At 42.5% G+C, this 20888-nt stretch overlaps 3 protein-coding genes across 4 annotated transcripts; all 3 read right to left on the reverse strand.

Annotated features, from left to right (window-relative positions):
* Positions 1 to 6238: 6238 nt before the first annotated feature.
* gbx1 (gastrulation brain homeobox 1) lies at positions 6239 to 8341 on the reverse strand. Its single transcript, XM_068749083.1, has 2 exons — positions 7891 to 8341; positions 6239 to 7216 (listed from the first exon to the last, which is right to left on the reverse strand). The coding sequence occupies exons 1-2, from the start codon at positions 8339 to 8341 to the stop codon at positions 6702 to 6704; spliced, it is 966 nt and encodes a 321-aa protein (XP_068605184.1). The 3' UTR covers positions 6239 to 6701.
* Positions 8342 to 10121: 1780 nt separating this feature from the next.
* On the reverse strand, positions 10122 to 14796 carry asb10 (ankyrin repeat and SOCS box containing 10). Of its 2 annotated transcripts, none has more exons than XM_068748618.1 (5): positions 14118 to 14796; positions 12874 to 13141; positions 11833 to 12337; positions 11205 to 11318; positions 10122 to 10935 (listed from the first exon to the last, which is right to left on the reverse strand). In XM_068748618.1, the coding sequence occupies exons 1-5, from the start codon at positions 14431 to 14433 to the stop codon at positions 10750 to 10752; spliced, it is 1389 nt and encodes a 462-aa protein (XP_068604719.1). In that variant the 5' UTR covers positions 14434 to 14796; the 3' UTR covers positions 10122 to 10749. The 2 variants fall into 2 exon arrangements, with proteins under 2 accessions (XP_068604719.1, XP_068604720.1); XM_068748619.1 differs by lacking the exon at positions 14118 to 14796 and adding an exon at positions 13307 to 13542.
* A 4521-nt stretch (positions 14797 to 19317) lies between these two features.
* Positions 19318 to 19745, reverse strand: h2bk1 (H2B.K variant histone 1). Its single transcript, XM_068748480.1, has 2 exons — positions 19632 to 19745; positions 19318 to 19554 (listed from the first exon to the last, which is right to left on the reverse strand). Exons 1-2 carry the CDS (start codon positions 19743 to 19745, stop codon positions 19318 to 19320), a joined length of 351 nt encoding a protein of 116 aa, XP_068604581.1.
* Between the last annotated feature and the right edge of the window lie 1143 nt (positions 19746 to 20888).

A 20888-nucleotide genomic window follows, 5' to 3' on the forward strand; every position in this document is an offset into this window, starting at 1 on the left:
TTTCTGTTCATGAACATGGGAGAAAGGACACTGGAGAGAATCCTTCAGTAAAGATAAGGGGGCACGAGACTGTTTTGTACAGACATTTGTTAAAAAATGAAAAAATGAAAAGAAAAAGCAGTCGTTCTTGTTCCGTCACCTTATACCTCCTTTATTCTTTACAAGAACAGTTTTAACTTTGACTTTGAGAGTAAAGAAAATAAACATAAAGCCCATTGCCCGCCCCCCCGTCCCAAGAATCCATCAGTGTAAAAGTGGAAGGTGAACAAAATGCATTGAATAGAGCAAGAGTGGATCAAATGAGCAGTGAGGTTCATAGAAGCAATTAATATTTCTCTCATTATAAATTAAGTCGTACAGAATTCCACTCAGTTCATTGTCGAGGAATAGACTTCAGGTCCTAACTAAAGTGTAGAATTTGTTTTTACTCAATTGTCATTTTTAAGGTTTATGCTTTTTTTTTTGTTCTTTTTTCTTTTTGTTTACAGCACAAAAAGAAAAGAGAAACCATAAACCTTAGAAGAAGAATACGTTTACAGCACAAGTTCTTGATTTAGTATTTTACCCCCCCTACACACACACACACACATTTATTCATAGTATTCCTGTATTAAGACCCACAGCGATTGAATACATGGCCCGGAGGAGGACATTAGCGACTTAAGGTGGAGTTTGGGAAAGATACTTATTTGCTTTCTTGATTAGAAGTTAGTTCAAAAGAGTGACACACCTCCCGTGTCTGACTGACCCCCCCCCTCTAGAATAGCTCAAATTAATAAGGGAAGCAAGAATCCAAGTATTGTGTTAGTTCATACGTTATAATAGTGCTGGAAGGCAGATTTGTAGTCTTTGGAATGAGCTATGCTAAATGTTTCCCTGACTTTGGCTCTTTTTTTTTTGCTAGATAAGCTAACCACTTCCTGCCTCTGGTTCCATGCATTGAGGCGGGTGGAATAACTCCTACTCATTAAGAAAACACTGGAGCGTCTTTCTCAACGTGTCACACGATTGCTTCGAGACGACCCCAAAACGGGCCACAAGTTCCACCAGATGCGTTTTCTTGTACTGTACAGCGCTACTGGCTTTATTTCTTCATTCAGGTAATTTATTTCAGTGTCCAAGGTGGATTTTTGGCGAGGAGTTGAACGTGTACAGTGATGACCTGATTGCTATTTACATATAGAAACTGAAAACACTATAAATTGCCTTTTTTTTCTCCCTAAGTAGGACATGAAGTGTACATATTAGCTGAATGCTTTTATCTGAAGACGAGCTTCTAGAGAAACACACTAAGCAGGTTTTAGGTCAACAGTTTGTTTGACCCACGGACCATATTTTGATATGTTGTTATTGTTTCTCTTTAGGCATATTTTTAAGGTACTTCTGCCTGGTCTTGGTGTTTACTGACCATCTTGAGTACTACAATGTGTATAATGTATATTTGACATATTTATAACGCAGTATGTAAATATTTGTTTGGTTTGTTTCTGTTCAAGTTCATTTTCTATTGTATTTTTTTATTATTATTTTTATTGTATTTTATTTCATTTTTTTGCATTCAGAACGTGAAACAAGCAAAAGCTGAAGAGTAACGTGTTGTATGCTTGGCTGACTGTTGACCTATTAATAAACACTTCAATAAAACGATGTAGCCTTCCCTGACTTCAGGGAAATTGACCCGTTCGTCTTGTGCGTGTTGCTCATTCCCCCGTTTGTCCTCCTGTCACTGCTGTACCTGTTCGCATCATCTAACTGATGAGGTGGGACTCTCTGAAAATAAATGTCACTGTTACAAGTACTGCCATTTCATTCTCTTCTCTCTTGCACCTTTTGAATCATCGTACTTCCTGCTTCGCTGGAACAGACGCATCCCTGTTGACGTGTCCAGACAGCTCTGGCCTGTCGTGATGTAAGTAAAGAAACCTCACCACTTCCTGCTTGCAGGATTCCCCCCCACCTCCCCAACAGTCATTGAAAGAGGATTAAGATAAAGAGCCAGGCTTAGTGTCAGGCAGCACAACGCAGCAGGGGAAAAGTGAAAGGTCTCAGTGTTCAGAAGAGTCAAGCATTCACTAATCCACTTCTTATTTCCTGCTAATCTTGTCTCGGCATATCTTCATCCCTTTCCTCTCCCTGTTGGCCTGCATTGTTTGAGCTTCATCACCTGGTTTCCCTTCAGTGTTTCCTCTTCCATGCTCAGCGCAGCCTTGACATGGAGCCTGAATAAACCGGCTCATGCTTAAAGGCTTTTCAACGCTTGTTCCATGAAGCAGTTTTGTTACTTTTCAGACCCCACACGATCACTTTTTTTTTTTTTTACCGCCAGTTAAAAGTGATTTGTTCTTTTTTACATTGAATATCTTTGTACTTCTATTATCTCGTTACAAAGAGATTGAGGCACTTAATTTATTTTTTTATGTAGTGCCACGTTAGAATCTGATGACAGGTGGTGGGTTGTTTAATTTCTGCCAACTCGGTCTTGAATCTGACACTAGATGCTTTGGTATCTTGTATTATTTATGTACATCAGCATTATCATTATGTTTCCGTGTGCCTTTGAGTGAACTATAGGACAACAGATAACCAAGAATTTGTCATGAAAATACTTATATTACATATTTCAATTATTATTTTAATCAAGAACAAAATTATGAAATAAAGAGAAATAACTGAAATTATAACGACAGGAATGAAGAAAAAATGTGATGAAGAAAATTGCAAACAGCAGATACATTTACTAATATTATAGTTTAAATGCAAAATGCTGCAAAAATCTAACCGCCACCAACATGATGTTGTTATCTGTTGTTATATTTCCTTGATCCAACAACCTTTCTCATTTCAAAGACCACCTCTTTACTGAAATCTCTCAAACACCGTTTGATTGTAATGTCGCTAAAACTTTTTGCTTATTCTTCAGGCCAACTCACAGACAAACGGCAGCGAAAGCGTAAACTCATTGCCGACGGTAGAGGCGCTTTATAGAACCCGGTCCGAGGGGAGCTGCAGGACGGATTGTCAGGCCGACGCTACAAGGGAGTCCTTTCCACATAATTATCACGATCCATGGTTGATATTAAATCATTTATCAGAGCAGCTCTATTTTTGATTCAAAGAGTTTAAATGTCAACGATTTAAGGGGGATGCTTAAATGAACCTTACCTGAATCATATTCACAACACACCGCTTTAGAAATGCCTTAAAAGAGTGTCCCCTGTGATTGATGGCCTTGCCTCGCGCCCTGGCTGCTCGTGTTTGTTGTGGTGAGTCTTCGCCGCTTGCTTGCACTGCTGTGTGTTTTGATATTTCATCAGGGCCTGCTAAACATTGAGGAGGGCTCGCTGCCGCCCACCTCCTCTCAGACAAATTGCCTCAAAGATTGCAGAGGTGGGTCTGGGGCTGATGGATGGGTACACAAAGACCTGATGAGACCATATTTGCAAACATTAAATCCATACTTGCTGCCACGGGCCTCTTGAGCAGTCTGTCCGGAGACGTCCTCTGTCGTCTCACGTGTTACTTTAAGGTGCTTTGACTAAACACGTGTGTCAATCTGTCTTCATTCAGACAAGTTACTGTTTCTGATTTTCCTCCTCCATTCAACCTTTTAACCTTTTAAACCAGTAATTATATCTACTCTGCTCCATCTATCTGACATCCCCCCCCCCCCCCCCCCCTCCGACACAAACATCCATTTGTCAATTTTGGCTCCATCACATCTGACCTGTACACGCATTCTGCAAGCTGCCCTACAACCATCCCAAACTCCAGTCGCCATCCTCGTTTACAAATCCTTGAACCTCCTCCTTGCCCCTGCCCGCCTGGTTGCTACATGCCCACCACGCTATCTTCCTCTCAACCCTCATCTCCTTTGTCTTGCATAAACTCTCTGTTCCCATCGCTCGCTCTCTCTCCCTCCCCTTCTCCCCATCTCTTCTTCCCTCTCTCCTTTCCCTGTTGGCTTTTGCCTGCATTTCTCTGTTAATTTGCCTGAGAATGCATTAGCTGTAATGAAGGCCGAGGGTCGAGGGAATCCTCCAGGGTTCCATTAATCATCCCCCCTCAGACAGGCAACCTTGATTACAAGTGGCAAGAAATTCATTAGAGCCGGGCCTCTGACAACTCTTATCTCCGCCACTAGATCTGACTCATTAGGCAGCCAAATTAAAGCTATGATGGCCCTGATGAAACTCATTGCTTGTTTATCTTGTGCGATTTGATGCATCTGCCCATACATCACTGTAGCCACGATCGTCCGGAACCTCCCGAGAAGTCAGCCTGCAGTTACACGAGCGGAGAGTAATGGCATCCCTCTCTTTCTTTTCCCTCGCTCCAGATGTGGAATGTGGAAATGCTTTCTGGAGAGAACTCCTGATAGTTCAATTTGTGATTCAAGCAGCAGAGTGGCGCAGATACCGCCTTAAAACTGAGGTTTCTCACAAGGTGATGGAGCGATGAGCTAAGATCATAAAGGATTAACAGTCACATGTAAGAAAATACACAACGTCTGCTCCTTCCAAATAAAGCACATCTGATCAAATGTCACCCCCCGCCCCAATTCTAATATTTTGCCGCTCATATCTGAAAACTCACTCTGGAATGACATCATTTCCTCACAGGATTATTGTTGGTTACTCCTGCCTGCGCTTTGTCACGGCACTTCATTGTCCCCAGTTCATGGAGACCAAAATATCTGTTGCACAGTGTTGTGAAATTGGCCGTCGACATTCGTCAGCTCCTGAAGCAGAATAAAACTTCCACTGCGCCCTCACACAATCATCCCTCCTTGAATCCCCACCCAAGTGTCACAGTCTTGACGTATGAGACGAGCGATGAAATAAGCTATACTACATCTATGGTTACTCTCTGAGGTCAAAGCGAGAAGAGACCATTTGCAGCATCCAGGGAAGCTAAGTGGAGGATAACAAAGTATTCTCTGCTCTGACTGGTGTCGTTGGAAGCTTGAAATGTTTGTTTTTTTGCTACAAAGGTTAGTTTGTCAAACATATTTAAGGTCAATAGATTTTTAGAAAGATGTAGCCCTGTCCTCGTGTAATTCAACAGGTGCATCGGCTTGGATATGAGTCTATTTTCCTTCATCCAATTTAAATTCCAACCCTGAAAACACACATCGCTGCCTGTGACAGGAAAAATCATCATGGTCCCGTTTCCCCTTTACCATGTGTGGCAAGATGTCAGTGTAGCTGCATGTAAATTTATTTAAGCCTTGGTATTATCTGTAATTCAACATTATATTTAGTTTCCATATTTGATCTTTGCTTGTGTCAACGTTGTCTTCTTGATGCGTGTCAGTATTCATTTAGTTACTGGAAATAATTTCATTTTTATAGACTTTTATAACGATAAGATAACTGTCTTGTTTACAAGTCATATAGACACTGCCTCATTTACAATCACTCAGTTACCAAATGTAATGTTAACGTGTCATTGAATTTTTTTTCCAGGTTTTATTTTATTTCATTTCGACAAGAAACATTTTCTTTCTCTTAAATCATTCAAACTGTGGTCTTTAATTCAATAAATTTGAGATGAAATTTATGTACGACAATCATTAATATAGTTCTACTATAAAGTAATGATTGTAAAGTAAGTAAAACACCTCAAATGAGCGAGGTCTGCTCTGCTTTGGTTCTCTCTACTCTGGCTGATAGATGAGCCCATGTACAACATGCTGTATGTGCCCCCCCCCCCCCCCCCCCCCTTAATGAGGGTCCATCAGTCCACTTGAGACCTCCTCAAGAGAAATCAGTCACTGCTGCTATTTAAAAAACGGTCCATTCACCTTTCATTCCAGGATTCAGGAGAAAAATGCAATGTGAACTTAAGTTGAAATGCTGAATTTCATTATAAAATAATAAGTTAAAAAAATACAGTTGTCCAGTTAGTGCCTTGATAAATGTAGAAATGACATGAAATGTTCTAATTATTAAACAAAAAACAAAATTCCTGAATAGAAAATTTACGATTTTACTTGAAATTTGTAAAATAAATGAATATAAATGCAGACGCTTGAGTGCAGTTTGAACCAGTCTTATTATTAAACATGAATCTATGAAGGCCCAATTTTTCCTCAGTGAAATAAAATAAGGCAAGTAACATCTTTATATTTTAAAGTGTTAGTCTACTCCCTGCACAATAAAGATATCAATCTGGATACACTTTATATAACGCGATTTATTAGATCATTATACTTTACAGTTGTCCCCCCCCCCCCCCACGTTTGGTCATTAATTCCTTCACATCTTTCGTTTTTTTTTTTCACAAAGAGCTTTTCAGAGGTGGTTCGCCAAACATATCGTCAAAACGGTTTTACATGCAAAGGTGTTGTCAACAAATTTGTGTATACAAAACACAAAACTAAATTTCAGCTTCACCAAATGAGAACATGCACACAGAACCAACAGAACATATTGGCCCTACATATAAATACTTTTAAAAAAATCTTGACAGTCTCAGCTCATATTGTCCATTTTTACCCAAGTTATATATTTACATATTCACAGACCAATAAATAAAAAAAAGAGCGCATCTTCCCAAATAGTTGATCTGTCGGCGAGAGACTCTCTCACCTCTCAAAGTGAGTCCTCCTTTTTTTTGTGCTTCATGCGTTCAACATATCGGAACAGAGAGTCAATTTAAAAGTTATCTTTATTATGAGGGTTTCTGTTCCCAGCCTTGCTTCATGGCCGGGTCCCTTGCTCTATCTGTTGATGCTGACTCCTCACAGCGAACCTGTTGACGTGCACCGGGATGGGGACCACTATTTTGGGATTTCTCACCGGCTCTCCCGATCGGTTGTTAACGTTGCCAGCCTTGATCCTTTTCCATTTGGCCCTGCGGTTCTGAAACCAGATCTTCACCTGCACCTCGCTCAGTTTAAGTGCGTGCGCGATCTGCGAGCGCTCAGTCAGGGAAAGGTACTTTTTACAGTGAAACTCCTTTTCCAGTTCGAGCAGCTGCTCGCTGGTAAAAGCTGTTCGTCTCCTCCGGCTCTTCCCCGCGGAGCTGCCGGTGGCCATCGCCTCCTGCGCGCCCGTTTTCAACTTGCCCTTCTGGGACAGGGAGCCGCAGTTGTTCCCGTCCGAGAAGCTTTCGTTCTCGCTGTCTGCGGAGCTGTCCTCCCGGTCGCTGCAGACGGTGTCTGCTGACTTTAGGTCCAGCTTCTCGTCATCTGAGCTGTAAAGTTTGGTCTCACCTAACGCGAAGAAGAAGAAAAAAAAAAAGAGCATTCACTTCATGAATCTACAAGTTTTTTGTTTGTTTTAAAGGCCATTAAACCATCTTGCACGACGTTATTCCAGGATCAGAGAACTAAAGGCCAAGAAAATAATACTACTATAACAAAAATACTATAATATAAATATGATATATTGGATTTTTTTTTTAATGTAGTAATATTAGATTGTGGTGTAACCTGTCACATTGGCCGAACAACAGCTCTGCGTGTAAACACGAAGTTGTTGCTGTGGCCTCCGTCATAAAACAAAGCTGGTTAAAACTGGTTCTCTTGTCGCTATTAGTTCTTTTAATACTAGTTCTCTCTCATATAATGTCAGCAATGAAAGTCTAGAAATATATTTAACTATACCCGGATCCTTTAACTGCTATTTGAAATTACATTTTAGTTTAACTGTCATGGGGTGAATCTCTTAAAACGTAAACGTATAATAAATATTGTTTCATTGATATTTCGACGTCGATAAAAATGTTTCTTGATGCCTTCTACTTTTAATTTGACTGAATCCCAAAGATCAAACACATGTTAAATAGTTTCTTTTGGGGTTTTACGCACAGACGTTGTCTTTTTACGCAAACACCCCAAATATAGGGATTTTGATGGAATACCAAGAGCAGTGAGGCCAAACTTACCGGATATTGTTTGAAAAGTTTCAGAGAAGTTGAGCAGCTCGGAGCCCTTGTCCCGGCTGTGGAGCTCCTCGGAGTGCGGACTTTCCTGCCTTCTCGTTCCGGGATCTGCGGCGCTCAAACGCGGACCTGGGAGCTCTTGAGGTGGGTAAAAACTGTCCGGGGGATCCGAGAAACTCGGCATCGTCGTGGTGAGCGCAACCATGGATGGCACCCCCTGTCCCAAACTGGCACAGAACGTATTCGTGAGCCGTCCCGCGAAGGAAGCCAAAGGCGCGAGTGGAGGTATACCAGACGATAAAGGCGAGTGGGACAGGGCTTGTGGAATGACCAGCGGCCTGTATGGCATGAACATGGGGTAACCCGTATACAGCAGGTGTCCCGGTCTGGGCTGGGGGGTCCCTATTAGTGAATCGATTGAGAACGCCGTCCCTTGGCCGCCTGGTCGCTGCATTGTTTGCCGGCAAAATGCGCGTATTTTGGTAGAGACTTGAAATCAAGTGTCCTTTGTCCTTGTTGACGCGCAAAAGTTTCAGCGCAAAGACAGCGTGAATTGAAAGTAGATCCGCTGCCGTATTGTCATCCCGTATCGGAGTGGATCGCTCCTCCGGATCTGTGCGCTCGAAATGCGTCAGTCAGTCGGGCGCTTTGTTGTGTGCGCCACTGCTGCCTTTCCCCTCTTATTTGTCACACACTGACATACACGCAGGCTCTGTCTGTCTATCTACCTCTCCTCTCCCTGCACCCCCCCCCCCCCTCCCGCTCCACTTGCGATGCACCGTGTTTTTGGGCGTACGCGCGCACGGAGAGAGAGAGAGAGAGAGAGGGTGAGAGCGCATTGGTTATCATCTGCAGTACAAGAGGAATGAAAAGGGGGTGCTTCCCTGGGGGCTCATCCATCTTCCTCAAATTACGCTTCATTTCCTTACTCAGCCTCTGACTTTTTGGCCGTCTTGAGAGGCGGTAGTTTCCCAGTGGAGCCACCCCCCCCCCCCTTCAGCCATGCCAGGTCCACCATTGACTGTTCCGGCCCTTCCCCTTCTATAATCGTTGGCCACACCAACCCAATCAGCTATTATTAATTTTGATTGATGATAAGTAATTACTTTGAATGCAAAAGGCCGGCGTAAAACAACGGTGGCCTTTGTTGAAATATTGGGGCCGATGGCCATCAGAGTCAGGAGGGACGGGGGGCAGATGTTTCCAGGCGGATAAAAACAATGCGTTCGGCTGCAGAAAAAAGAAGTGCCGCAACAATTGTTCCCCGGAGGGAGATACTTTGTGCGGAATTAGATGCGGATAAAAGACGTTTATGCGGGAGGGGTCAACTGCAGTTTGGACACGGACACATTGTTATTGGTAAAGGCAGATCTGTTGGAACACTGATTTAGATAAAGTTGTGATATAATAAACGTTTCGTGTATTAGAGTGTCTATCAACTAAAGCATCCATACAATGGTTTCATACATTAAACAAAGGGCACATTTCACTTTGCGTTCTGGGAGACGATGATCAGAAATGGGCCGACGCACGTGTGGAGGCGAAAAAAAAGGCGTTTCTTTAAGCACCGGTTTAATCGCAGATCATTTCACCTTTTAAATGGCGATGGAAACTGACGATGATTAGCTCTATTGAGTTCCCGGGTGCCCGAGCTCTCCAACTGGTCGTCTGATTGCACGAGGACATAAACATCACCACCGACTCTGATTAGCAGTGGAGGGCCAGGCCAGGCTAATTCTTATAATTGCAAGTGACTTCCTCTTTGATCTATTGAAACCATTTGCCGAGCTCCACTCCCCATCTTTTTTCTGAGAGGAATTCTGATGTCACACAGCTTCTTTTCACAGTTTCCCATTGACGGATCCACCCGAAATTGAATGAACATGTCGAATATTCATAAATTTGATCTATTGGATTATTTTGCCATCATTAAAAAAAACATTAAAGTCTGCACATTTTAATTATATGAGGTTATTAAAATGTTCCTATGTGTTTCAGTAGAAAAATGTAGGTAAACTAATAATAATAATAATAATAATAATAATAATAATGTGCAGTAAATTTTCTAAATCTCTCCATTTGATATTTTTATTTGTTAATTAAGTCAAGGGATAGACTGGCAGGTGCAACTTTTGAACCCCTGTCGTTTTTCATTTAGGGTAGAAATTCCGGTTTCCGGTTTAAAGACATATTCCCTTGTTTCATTCATAAAAGCATGCACAATATAAAATCGGTAAAAAAATTTTTTAATTCAGTTAGAACTTATTTTTAATAGAAATCATTCAAAATCACCCACCCACCCCAAAAAAGCAAAACGAAAAGACAACAATTAATAATGAATAATGCCGCCTTTCTTCTTAGTGTTGGGCTATTTTATTCAAATCTAGAATAGTCTTAATATAAAAATAACAATCATTGTGAGAATCTATTTTCTGTGCAAATATTTCACATCATCACTTTGTGTATTAACATCAAACTAAAATTGTAATCACTATATATTAAAATACATCTAAGCATATCTGAGTATATGTGTTATGAAAAGCAGAAGTAAGAAATAATCAGAGATTACAAGTTAGATAAAATATATAACGTACAACCGCATACCTTCCCAACTCTAGACTATAGCGCCCTAGTGTGGTGAAAACTCAAACTGCAGAAAGATAGATCTGGAATTTAAATGACAGAGCAGTTGTTTCTTCCTCCTGGAAACCTTAAAAGATATATATGATTAAAAAACCTAAATATACTTGTCTATGGTCTACATTTGAAGCAAGCACTTGAACCTTGATCTAGACTGTTGTTTTGTTGTGAACTGCCACACCTTTCTCACATCTAGCATCACTCAGATTACACAAAGTACTTTCAGTGAACATAACCTCTGTACTCCAGAAGCAGGTAATTCTTGATGAAGGTGGGCAGCACGAGTTTTGGAATCACCTTATGCACCCGGCCCTCCAGGAAGCTCCTGAGTCTGTGACGTGCCAAGTGTTGCAGGGAGCGAGGAGTCAGTGCCAGAGAGAAGATCGATTCATAAAACTCTTTGTGCTCCTATAATAGGTTGGAAATAAAAAGGCTCATGAGATTGTGTGATGAGCTACTGATATTACTTGTTTCAGTTTACTGCAAATTGTAGTATTTAAAAACAATTCACAGTAACAAGCACTAAGTAAACAACGTATCCACCATTAATAAAGTCCTAAAATGTATTTTGAATAAAATAGGCTTACAACCCACACAATTGTCCTTTACAACCAACAAAATACATTAGAATGTCTGTACATTTTTATTTATTCATGAAATTACTCGGTCAAATTTACCTTAAACACCTCTGTGGACACAGACTCAACCCACTTGTCTGTGACTTTGAGGTGACTGTATGCGTTCAGAAGAACCTCAATGGAGCGTGGAGACACAGAGCAGTGCTTCAAAACCTGAAAGATGCACCACAACACATAGCAAAAATGTTGCCATTCATCATTTAAGTTCAGCGAGCAAGCTGGTGACTCCATAGAACTGAAGAAATAAAGTAATTAAACACTTGTGAAATGAACAGATTGGTCTTCCCTCCAGGGGTTTAACTGGAAATTATGCAATTAGTGCTAATTAATCTCCTATTAACACTTGCCTAATTAGGAACTAGACATTTTGTCTCGTGCACGTGGGTTCACTTGATAGCTGTAGTCTGTTTCCCGCAGAGTGCAACACTTCACGTTGTGTCATGAAATGGAAATGAATTGAATGTGAAGTTTTAAAGTTTGGAATATTGCTAAGAACAGGGTTTTTTTTTCTTTCATGTGCTGTACTTGTTAATCAGACAAAAATGAGAGCGCTTACTGAATAATTGGCTCTCACTGCTCATATCCAACCTGAGGTGGAGCGCCTTATGAAATACACGTGCAGACATGTTTACCTTTATTAGAGAACACTTTGCTTTTAATTTCCTACCATGTGCAGAGCTCCGGGCCACACCCGAATAGACCCGTGGTTGAGCAGAGCACGGATGATCCTCTCAGGCTGATGAGCCACCTTGTAGCACGCAACCTTCAGGATGTAGTGCATAGGCGCTTCACCGCCGTAGTCCATGTTGTTCACGTCGGCGCCATTCGCCAACAGCAGATCCACTACATCTGGGTTTGCACTCTTACAGGCCATGTGCAAAGGACTGTGTTTGTCCTGGTCCATAGTGTGGACATCAGCGCCTGCACCCAGCAGGATCTGGCACACTTTGAAGTAACGCCGGAGGTCCTGCACCTCCTGCCGCTGTGAACAGGCAGCATTAAGAGGCGTGAGGCCCTCGTCGTTCTGTTTGTCCACTGCAGCCGCATAGCGGAGGTAAAGCTCAGTGTGGTCTGGGAGGCCATTCCTGGCTGCCACATGTAAGGGAGTGTCGTCTTCATCTGTCGACCGCCCACCGATTGCTGCGCCGTACTGAATGAGATATTTGGCACATCTGCAGGCAGAAAGTTTCTCATGTAACACAACTTGTATTGCTTTTTGATCTTTTATTCTGACTCCATCACAAGAGGTCAAGTCATCCTTTCATCATCACCACTCACAATGTTCCAAATGGTTAAAGACCAGGTGACAATTACTGAAATATAACTGAATATTAACAAGGAGATGTTTTCACAGGGATTGGGTTGGTTTAATTTGGTGGTAGCATGAGGCTCAGACCAGGAAAGAACCCAGTTATGTTGGTGCAGATCCAGATAAAGGAGTGAATCCAAGAGTATTCAAGACCTGTCAACAATAGTGAGAGATGGAATGGAACGGAAAAGGTCTGTGGTGAAAAGTGAGACGATGAAAGAAGATAATAAATGACCCAATCTTCTACTTGGAAAAGTTGAAGTTGCGTTTTCATCTTGTTTCTTCTGATATGCATCAGTTGATAAATCAATGGATTGTCTTGTCTATTGTGTTATGGAAATGAATCAGATGAAGCACTGCTCTTTACTTTTTTTTAAAGTTTGGTTCTCCATTACTTACTGAAGGGAATCAGGGCTCGTGCAAACGTGCAAAGGCATGAGGCCATCTTCTGAGACAGCGTTTGGATCGGCGCCGTGCATCAGCAGCAGTTTGGTGCACTCTGGCTGGCTGCTTTCGCAGGACTCGTGCAAAGCAGTGGCACCCCCGGGTGCGAGGTCGACGTTGGCCCCACGCTGCAGAAGGAGTTTCAGGCAGTCGGGGAATCCTCGGCCAGCTGTGATGTGAAGCGGCGTGGTCAGCTCCTGTTCATAATTTAGCGACCATAGTCCTGCCGACAGGGAGTACAGATTTGAGCTGAACACGCTGTCATGGTAACTAGGCAGACGTGATATGACATGTTACACGTGAGTGGTAAATTCTAGTACTATTCAAAGTATTAAAACACAAACAGTTCTCACCAGTTAGATATAAATACTACTTCTGACAAACCTACTCAAGCATCTGTAGTTAAATCTGAAGGCCTTCCATTCTTCTACGTTGCTGGTGTCAAAGATGGCGTCAACAAGGTAGTCATACTCTTCGTCGATCACGATGCTAAGAATTGTGAGCTCATCGCCCACAAGCAGAGAGTTCCAGAACTCCAGGACGCAACCTGTGGCTTTGGATGTCGTGATGACGTCATCGCGGTGTGCCCCTGATTTCCTCTTAGGTTCCACAAAAGCCATGCTGGAGTTTTGGACGCTTTAGTCAGGTGTTTTCCTCTGAAGGAAATCAGCTCTTATGCAAGCTGTTTGTGCAGAGGGGACTATTTCAGGGAGGCGATACATGATATGTCGCTTGACCCGGTCAACCTCACCAGTGCAGTGATATGATGGTAGCCAATGGACCAATGACCGCCCCTCAAAAAACCAGCTGATCCATTGAGATCCTTGAAGACTGACTGTTGCATTCAACAAAGCTATGAGAATTATTGAGACCTACATTGATGGCAACGTTCTGGAATGTGATTGTTATGCACATTCTTGAACGCTGGAACACTTTTTTCTAGGGACTCAAGTTGACAAAGTGTTTCGGTATGAAATAGAACTTTGTAAATAGCACGGGTGACTTTGTGTTGGGTGGAAGGCCACGGTGGAATCAAGTGTGATTATGTGGTGGTGGATGACATGTGATGCTTTCTATAAATAGTGCCTTGAGCTTTGTTTCTATAAATATGGCATCAGTCGGCCTTTAAGTACGTCCTCAGCAGTGAAAAATAATTTGAATCCCGAATTCACTGGTAACGATGGCACGGTGTCTCCTACCTTCTCCTGTGGCGACCCAGCGCATGTCCCCTCCTTGTGGCTCAATGATGAGGTTTGCTGTGGCTCCTCTGGGAAACAGGCGCTGCGTCGCCTCCAGGTCTCCTGTGTACAGGGCATTCTGCACAACTACATCACGGCAGAAGGCCGCCGGCTGGACAGTTCTGGACCTCAGTGGCGACCTGTCCTTCCTCAGCAGATAGCTATTGGCGTGACGGGAAGCCAGCTGCTTCTTGTGCTTGTGTCTCTCGAGCATGTCCTTATCGAGTTCAAGAGAGCGTAAGGCCACGGGCGTGAAGACAAAGCTGCCTCGCGACATGCTGAACGATCTGCCGCTTACAAAGACAAGTGGACGTCAGAGATGTGTGCGGTTAAGGGAGGGAGATGTCTAAAGGGACTTGTTGTTTCCCTGTCCCTGGCTAATGTCCACTGTGTGACCGCCGGCTGTTTACAGGGTTGCTTCTGTGACTTGTTTGGATATTTGCTATGAGACCCTCCCTGCAGTGTGACAAGTAAGGCTATTTTTATGTCTCACATGCAGCCTCTAGAGCATGTCCTGTTTGCTTTCAGCAAATTTACAGCCATTGTCAGGTTGGATTACGTGAGTTGAATAAACTTCTGTTTTATAATTACAGTATTGCACATTTCTTTTGCAATCAAACATGTTTTTTTAAATAAACTAATCGGTTTGAAGGTTATTGCAAAAGACAGGTTGGCATTATTATTAATATGGGTCTATTGCAGTGAAAAAAATTAAAGGGAAAAGCTGACTTAAACATTCGGGCAACTTTTGGTGACAAATTTAGTCTTGACTTTTTTTTTTTGTTAGAACAAAAATGAATTCAATATTTATAAGGCCTTTATGCATGTGTTTGTAAAATATACTTTTTTGCTAAGTATTTTTTATTTTTTCCATGAGCCTTAATGGATTTATGTATCCACACGGCTCCCCCCATTAGCACATTAAGCTGAATGACTGGCAACCGCTGTGTCCCTCTGCCCCCACGTGTCGTGTTCTGATGGTGGAGGGATGCTGCATAATTAAGCCTCTTCAGCCTACTCGCTAAGCTACCGACAAACATCTATTTTGACTGATGGGGCCACCATTTTCCAGAGCTGGGAGAAATGCTAGTCTGACCTCAACTTTTAACATTCTATATATATATCCCAAAGGTAGGATTTGATGGCTGGCAACAAGGCCTTCAGAATTACAGTTCAGTTTTTCAAGTCCTACAATTTACTCACTCAGCTCTTATAATAATACCATGTTTTAAAAATCAAAGTATTCAGTGTTTCTTTATCCAGACTCTGTATTGGAGTCTGATTTGTGTTATAGTCCTGTGGAAACCAGGTCTCCGCCACAGGTTGGAAGAACCCAATGATATCTGTGGTGATGTCTTGCCTCCTCCGTTTGAAAACGAAAGCGTCGCTGCCATCTCATCTATACCTTAACGACAATTCTGGTATGGAAATAAAGGCCATTTATTTTATGTTACAGTTTGGTAATAGATGGCACATTAAACTGAAGGCAAGTAAGAGTTTCAACTTCGAAAACACACATTACCAGAGAGAGACTAGGAATATTGTTTTTGTGGCTGTAGTACATCCTTTTAAATGATGTACATAATGAGTTTATAATATGCATCTGGGCTACCTCCTCTCTACTTTGATGTCTTCCAAATGGCCCGGGTGTCATCAGCAAAACATGTAGGCACTTTCCCGCCTCATTGACTCCCAAATGTATTTTAAATATCATTCCTGGTAACGCAATTATTTAAAACGCTGAACTAAACACTTGCTAATGGGGAAAAAGACAGCGACTTCGATAAATTCATTTCTCAAATGGTGGGCATTCATGTTTCTCCCCCCCCCTCCTCCCTCTCCGATAGCGGAGGCAATTCTGATGGCATCAAAAAAAACATCAGCAGTAGTAACACCCCCCCCCCCCCCCCAGACATATTAAATCTCTGGTTTCCTCACATTACCCACCAGTAGCTGTCTCTCAAAGGTTTCCTGCATTGTGGTCAGCCCCCCCCCCCCCCCCTTGGCTCCCAGGCTGCAAGATGCTGGACATCAGCAACAGCCTTGATGAGAGCGAAGCATTTCTTTATGCAATCATAGGCAATTAGTTCCCTCTGATTATGTGCCTCTTAATGCTGTTTTGAGTGCTGTGGCGCACAGTAATACAGAAGGAGATTAAACTGCAGCCCTCCCGCCACACTGCAGGCGTTTGATATACTGAGAACATAATGAAATGTACACAGTAATTACAGTAATATGAAATGCTAATGCTTTTGCAATTGGATCTGTTGCTAAAGACAGTCAGTGCTCCCTGAGAAAGTCCCAGTTTAGAGAGGACATCACTGTGGCATCAGAGATCAATTATCAGGTGTTTAAAAACAAACAAAAATCTGTTCTTTATTTATGTTTTACTTTATTTTACTCCAATCAGTATGAACACACATCGAGTGAGACGAGCAGGGACTGATGGAAATCCATAAAATGCACCTCTGAAAGACAATCGAGACTGGCTTACTTCCATATGTGCGTCTCATCATAGTCAACAGCAGGACTTTGACAAGGCGCCCTGTTTGTAAATCTCCCTCAGGTGTCATCGCGATCCTGGAGATGTTGGTGCAGAACCTGAATTTATAGAGCCTTGAATTTAACAGTAACTCCAAACTATTTTGTGGAAGCATGATTACTTTCTCCCCACTCCTTTAGCTCTGAACCCACTATTGTATTGGTCTTTACAGATTCCAATTGTCTCTCAATGCACCGATCACCACACAAATAGCCCCCTGCTTCATCACGACAATCGAGAGGTTCATATTTCAACCTAATAGTCCTGCATAACTTTAACCATCTATCACAACCTCATTTCATTGCGGCTGCAGTTAATACGCGGCTCCCTGCCAAGTGGAACATTTTCTAATGATGCGGCTCTCACACGAAAACAAGGCACGCCAGCCTGTGCTCTGTATCACTCACTAATGCACCCATCCATAATGTGTTCATAGCGGTCCGCCTGAAGGAGACAAGCAATGACTGCCGCTTGCCACGGGCATGAAAGGGGATATTGGGAAAGGGTGCAAGATACAAAACCTAAATGGGTATGATAATCGCAAGCAAAGTCATCGCCATGAGAGACTGTATCGCCTCACAATAACATCTGTAGATTTTGCATTATTACCAAGAATACTGGGAAACATCTCGGATGGATCTCAACAATAACAGTCAGTGGTGGGTCACATCCAAGTTCCGTTATCAGAGTGAGCCCAGCTTTGTGGAATGCAGACAAGGACGGCCTAATAGGTACACGTAAAGCCTGACGTAAGCACCATCTTAATTAAAGAGATCTTTATCAGTTCCTCCACTTTATGCAGATTGCGCTGGTGCAAAGCCAACAGTGATTATCCTGTAATCAAGTACAATTCAGTTCTCAATGTCTTTAAAAAGCCTGATTAGAATGCATGACAGTATCCAGCTTATGTCCAGATTTAAAGCTAAAGAGGGCTCTTGTCAGGTTTGGGATGCAAACTTGAACAAATTAGAATAAAATTAAATATATGAAAGTATTTTTTTTGCCTTTTGTATCATATAACTATAGCTACGTTTTAGCAGTTCTAGATTATTCAAAGACCAGCACAAACGTGTTCGGAGGCAAACTGTTCTGTTCGTGTTTATTCAATCATACTGTCCTTTTCTTTTCAGAGGCTCCTACCGGTAAATAAGAAGCCCGAGAGCAAGAAACCCAAGATTTCCTCCTAGCTCCAAACTGGATTTATTCCTGGTGACAAGCGAGATGATCCAGAATGGATCTGGTCCTGGAGAACATAAGGGTTGACCATTCTGTGGAAATTACTCAGCTTTAAACATTGCAAAAGTTGGACATTTGGCTCCAGGCTAATGTATAGCTGGCTTGTCATTGGTTCAAAAACAAACTTGCCCTAACCACTAAAGGCCACTGTAGTAACTAATGAATATGTAATATCTATATTTTGGATCTTGGATTCCAGGAGCACGATGAGGGTTAAACTATCCAGGAGTCTTGCTTTAAGCTAGAATGGCTTAGAGGAAAACCTGCGCTGCCTTGGTGGAGGTGTGGAACATTTCCAGTGGACCCTCTAAAATGATTTCCATCTGTTATAAAGTCAATTAAAATGTCTTCACTTTATTACATAAAAGTCTCAGTTTAAAAACAAACCAGTAGATCGAGTCATGGTGCGCCACACGGACCTGCATGTGTGTCTCTGAAGTTTCCAACTTGTGTTTTTGCATTTTTATTATTCATCCTGTTTAGAAGCAATACAGGGTGTGGTTTTTTTTTTTTTCTAGCAAAGACTAGAAAAGAAAAATTAGAAAATAGAATTTTAAAAATATCCGACATTAAGAGAGCATGAAGTGTAGCGTAATTTCAGCTTTCGATGAAACCACAGCAGAGACCAAGTTATCTTTACTTGTAAGTGTGCTCAAACAGCAATTCAGAGACTTATTCCACCAATTTAATGTTACTTCTTAAAACCCAGTCAGAAGAATATATTTTGATAACTTTAAGTAATTCCAGCCATTTGAAGTTACCGTGCAGGATCACCCTTTGTCCAGTTGCCATATAATATGAACGATATGAATGTCCTCAAAAAACAAAAAATAAGTAACAAGTAAATTAAACCCATCTTAATTCCAGACATGTTTTGTAGGGCCCCTCAAACTGTGCATCCCAATCTTCATGTCCTATTATTCTGCAGACTCTTTGTGCACTTCCCTTTTAAAAATTGCTTAACTTAACAGTTGTGTGCAATAATGATAGAGTTTATCATCCATCTGCATGAGCTCATTAAGTTTTTTTCTAGTACCATCGACATTCCTTGGACACGAGCCCTCGTCTCTTATTTTCCACTATGGGACACTGCCTTGTTTTGATGTGTGCTACATAATGAACATTCTTAGACGTCTCGTACAGAAGTTGATTAAACTAAAACTACCTGCTTTGCAATCCAGTGTCGCTGGACAGAAATGGTCCTATAACAGATGTGCTGTTGCGCCATCTAGTGGTTAACCGGAGCATGTTACTGATCATCCCTATAAACAAGAACAAATAAATAAAACGTCACTTGTTTTACGCATTTCTAAACCAGTTTATGAAGCCACTGAATGTACAGCGTTGAAATCCTCGTCCACGTCGTCGTTGCGTGCGCAGTCTTCACTTGGAGCTGGTATATTTGGTGACCGCTTTGGTGCCTTCGGACACGGCGTGCTTGGCCAATTCCCCGGGCAGCAGCAGCCTCACTGCGGTTTGCACCTCCCTGCTGGTGATGGTGGAGCGTTTGTTGTACTGAGCCAGCCTGGACGCTTCAGTCGCGATCCTTTCGAACAGGTCGTTCACGAAGGAGTTCATGATGCTCATCGCTCTGCTTGAAATCCCCGTGTCCGGGTGGACCTTGAAGGCAGAGAGGGGGAAACAGTCGTTAATTCCAGAACGAGCCGCCAGGTCTCCGGCGCGCCTCTCCCACTCACCTGCTTCAGAACTTTGTAGATGTACATTGCGTACGTCTCTCTTCTCTTTGCCTTTCTCTTGCCCTTTTTCTCACTCGGAACCTTCCCTTTCTTTTTCGATATGTCATTAGTCATTTTCGAATCTGCCTTTACTCAAACGAGTCCTTCAGACGCCGATTTCGGATCAATTATCCACGTTCACCTGCTCCCCGGCAGCAGCTTGTGGAGCGGGGGGTTAATTAGCGCTTGATTTGGCTCACCTGCGAGGTTTTTTTTTTTAGAAGTTAGGAGGGTGCTAAGTGTGAAAATAAATTGAGAATGAAATTGTGACAAATTCTACAAACGTGCAGGTGATTCGTGTTTGCGATCAGGAACGGCAGGAATGTGATGAACTCTGAATTCCATTCACGTCTGAATGCGTTTTTATTCTAACCCAAACATTCACTGCCAGCCCTGAAATTTAAATCTGCTTCTCTCCAACGACCAATAACTCCAGACCGAAACATGGTAGGAACACACTTTAATCTTTCATTTGGTAGGTGTGTGCGTAGTCATAGTAGAGAATATTCTGTGGGGCTTGGAAAAGTGGCTGGCACTCAATGAGTTAATAGAGGTCGAGACAAATTGAGGGGTAGCGCTAGTACTAGTAGTGTCCGCTGGGTGGCAGACTTGCACTAGTTTGATCACTTCGATTGGTCACCTGTTTTAATGTAATTCTTTTGCATGCGTCCAGATGGCAGTAAAACACTCTTGAGTTGTGTTTGTCCGTCACTTGTAGTGAGCCCACGCCTCCACAGAGACCTCCGTGGATTTATACTGAGACATGGTGGACGCTCAAATCCAGAAAACGTCGTGCGCACAAAGAAATCCAGACGTATGAAACCGCGCGTACGCATGTATCCAAGCACATCCCAATCAATATGGAATGCAGCGCACATGTTGGAGTAGCAAGCCCCGCCCTGTCCACGGCTCAATTTAAATGCGCAAATCGTATTTAAATATCTCCTCCACCTGACATTCGCTTGTCTGCGCGATTGGAAAACTAAAACGAGAGGATGAGTAAGGCCGGAAAAAAGGAGGAAGTTCACAGAAAACGAGTTGGCGGTGCGCAAAGATACTTTTTTAGGCACGCTGTCCTGCGTTGCAAGCAGTAAGCGCAAGAAGAATGTGTGGGATAACGTGCGTGAGGCTGATTAGGGCATTTCACTACTTTACGCACGGGGTTAGTAACAAGAGTTCTTTGCACACAGAGACAATCGGGGGCTTGTTAGAAAGGTC

This window comes from Brachionichthys hirsutus, chromosome 15 (genome assembly GCF_040956055.1).
Source record: "Brachionichthys hirsutus isolate HB-005 chromosome 15, CSIRO-AGI_Bhir_v1, whole genome shotgun sequence".
Lineage (NCBI taxonomy): Eukaryota > Metazoa > Chordata > Actinopteri > Lophiiformes > Brachionichthyidae > Brachionichthys > Brachionichthys hirsutus.

Coding starts and splice junctions, on each gene's coding strand:
- gbx1 (XM_068749083.1), bottom strand. CDS start 8,341: ATGCAGCGACCAGGCGGCCAAGGGACGGCGTTCTCAATCGATTCACTA. Junction 7,217..7,890: donor AACTTTTCAAACAATATCCG/GTAAGTTTGGCC, acceptor TCTTCGCGTTAG/GTGAGACCAAACTTTACAGC.
- asb10 (XM_068748618.1), bottom strand. CDS start 14,433: ATGTCGCGAGGCAGCTTTGTCTTCACGCCCGTGGCCTTACGCTCTCTT. Junction 13,142..14,117: donor CTGGGTCGCCACAGGAGAAG/GTAGGAGACACC, acceptor CCCTGTCGGCAG/GACTATGGTCGCTAAATTAT. Junction 12,338..12,873: donor ACGAGCCCTGATTCCCTTCA/GTAAGTAATGGA, acceptor TTCTGCCTGCAG/ATGTGCCAAATATCTCATTC.
- h2bk1 (XM_068748480.1), bottom strand. CDS start 19,745: ATGACTAATGACATATCGAAAAAGAAAGGGAAGGTTCCGAGTGAGAAA. Junction 19,555..19,631: donor TCTACAAAGTTCTGAAGCAG/GTGAGTGGGAGA, acceptor TCTGCCTTCAAG/GTCCACCCGGACACGGGGAT.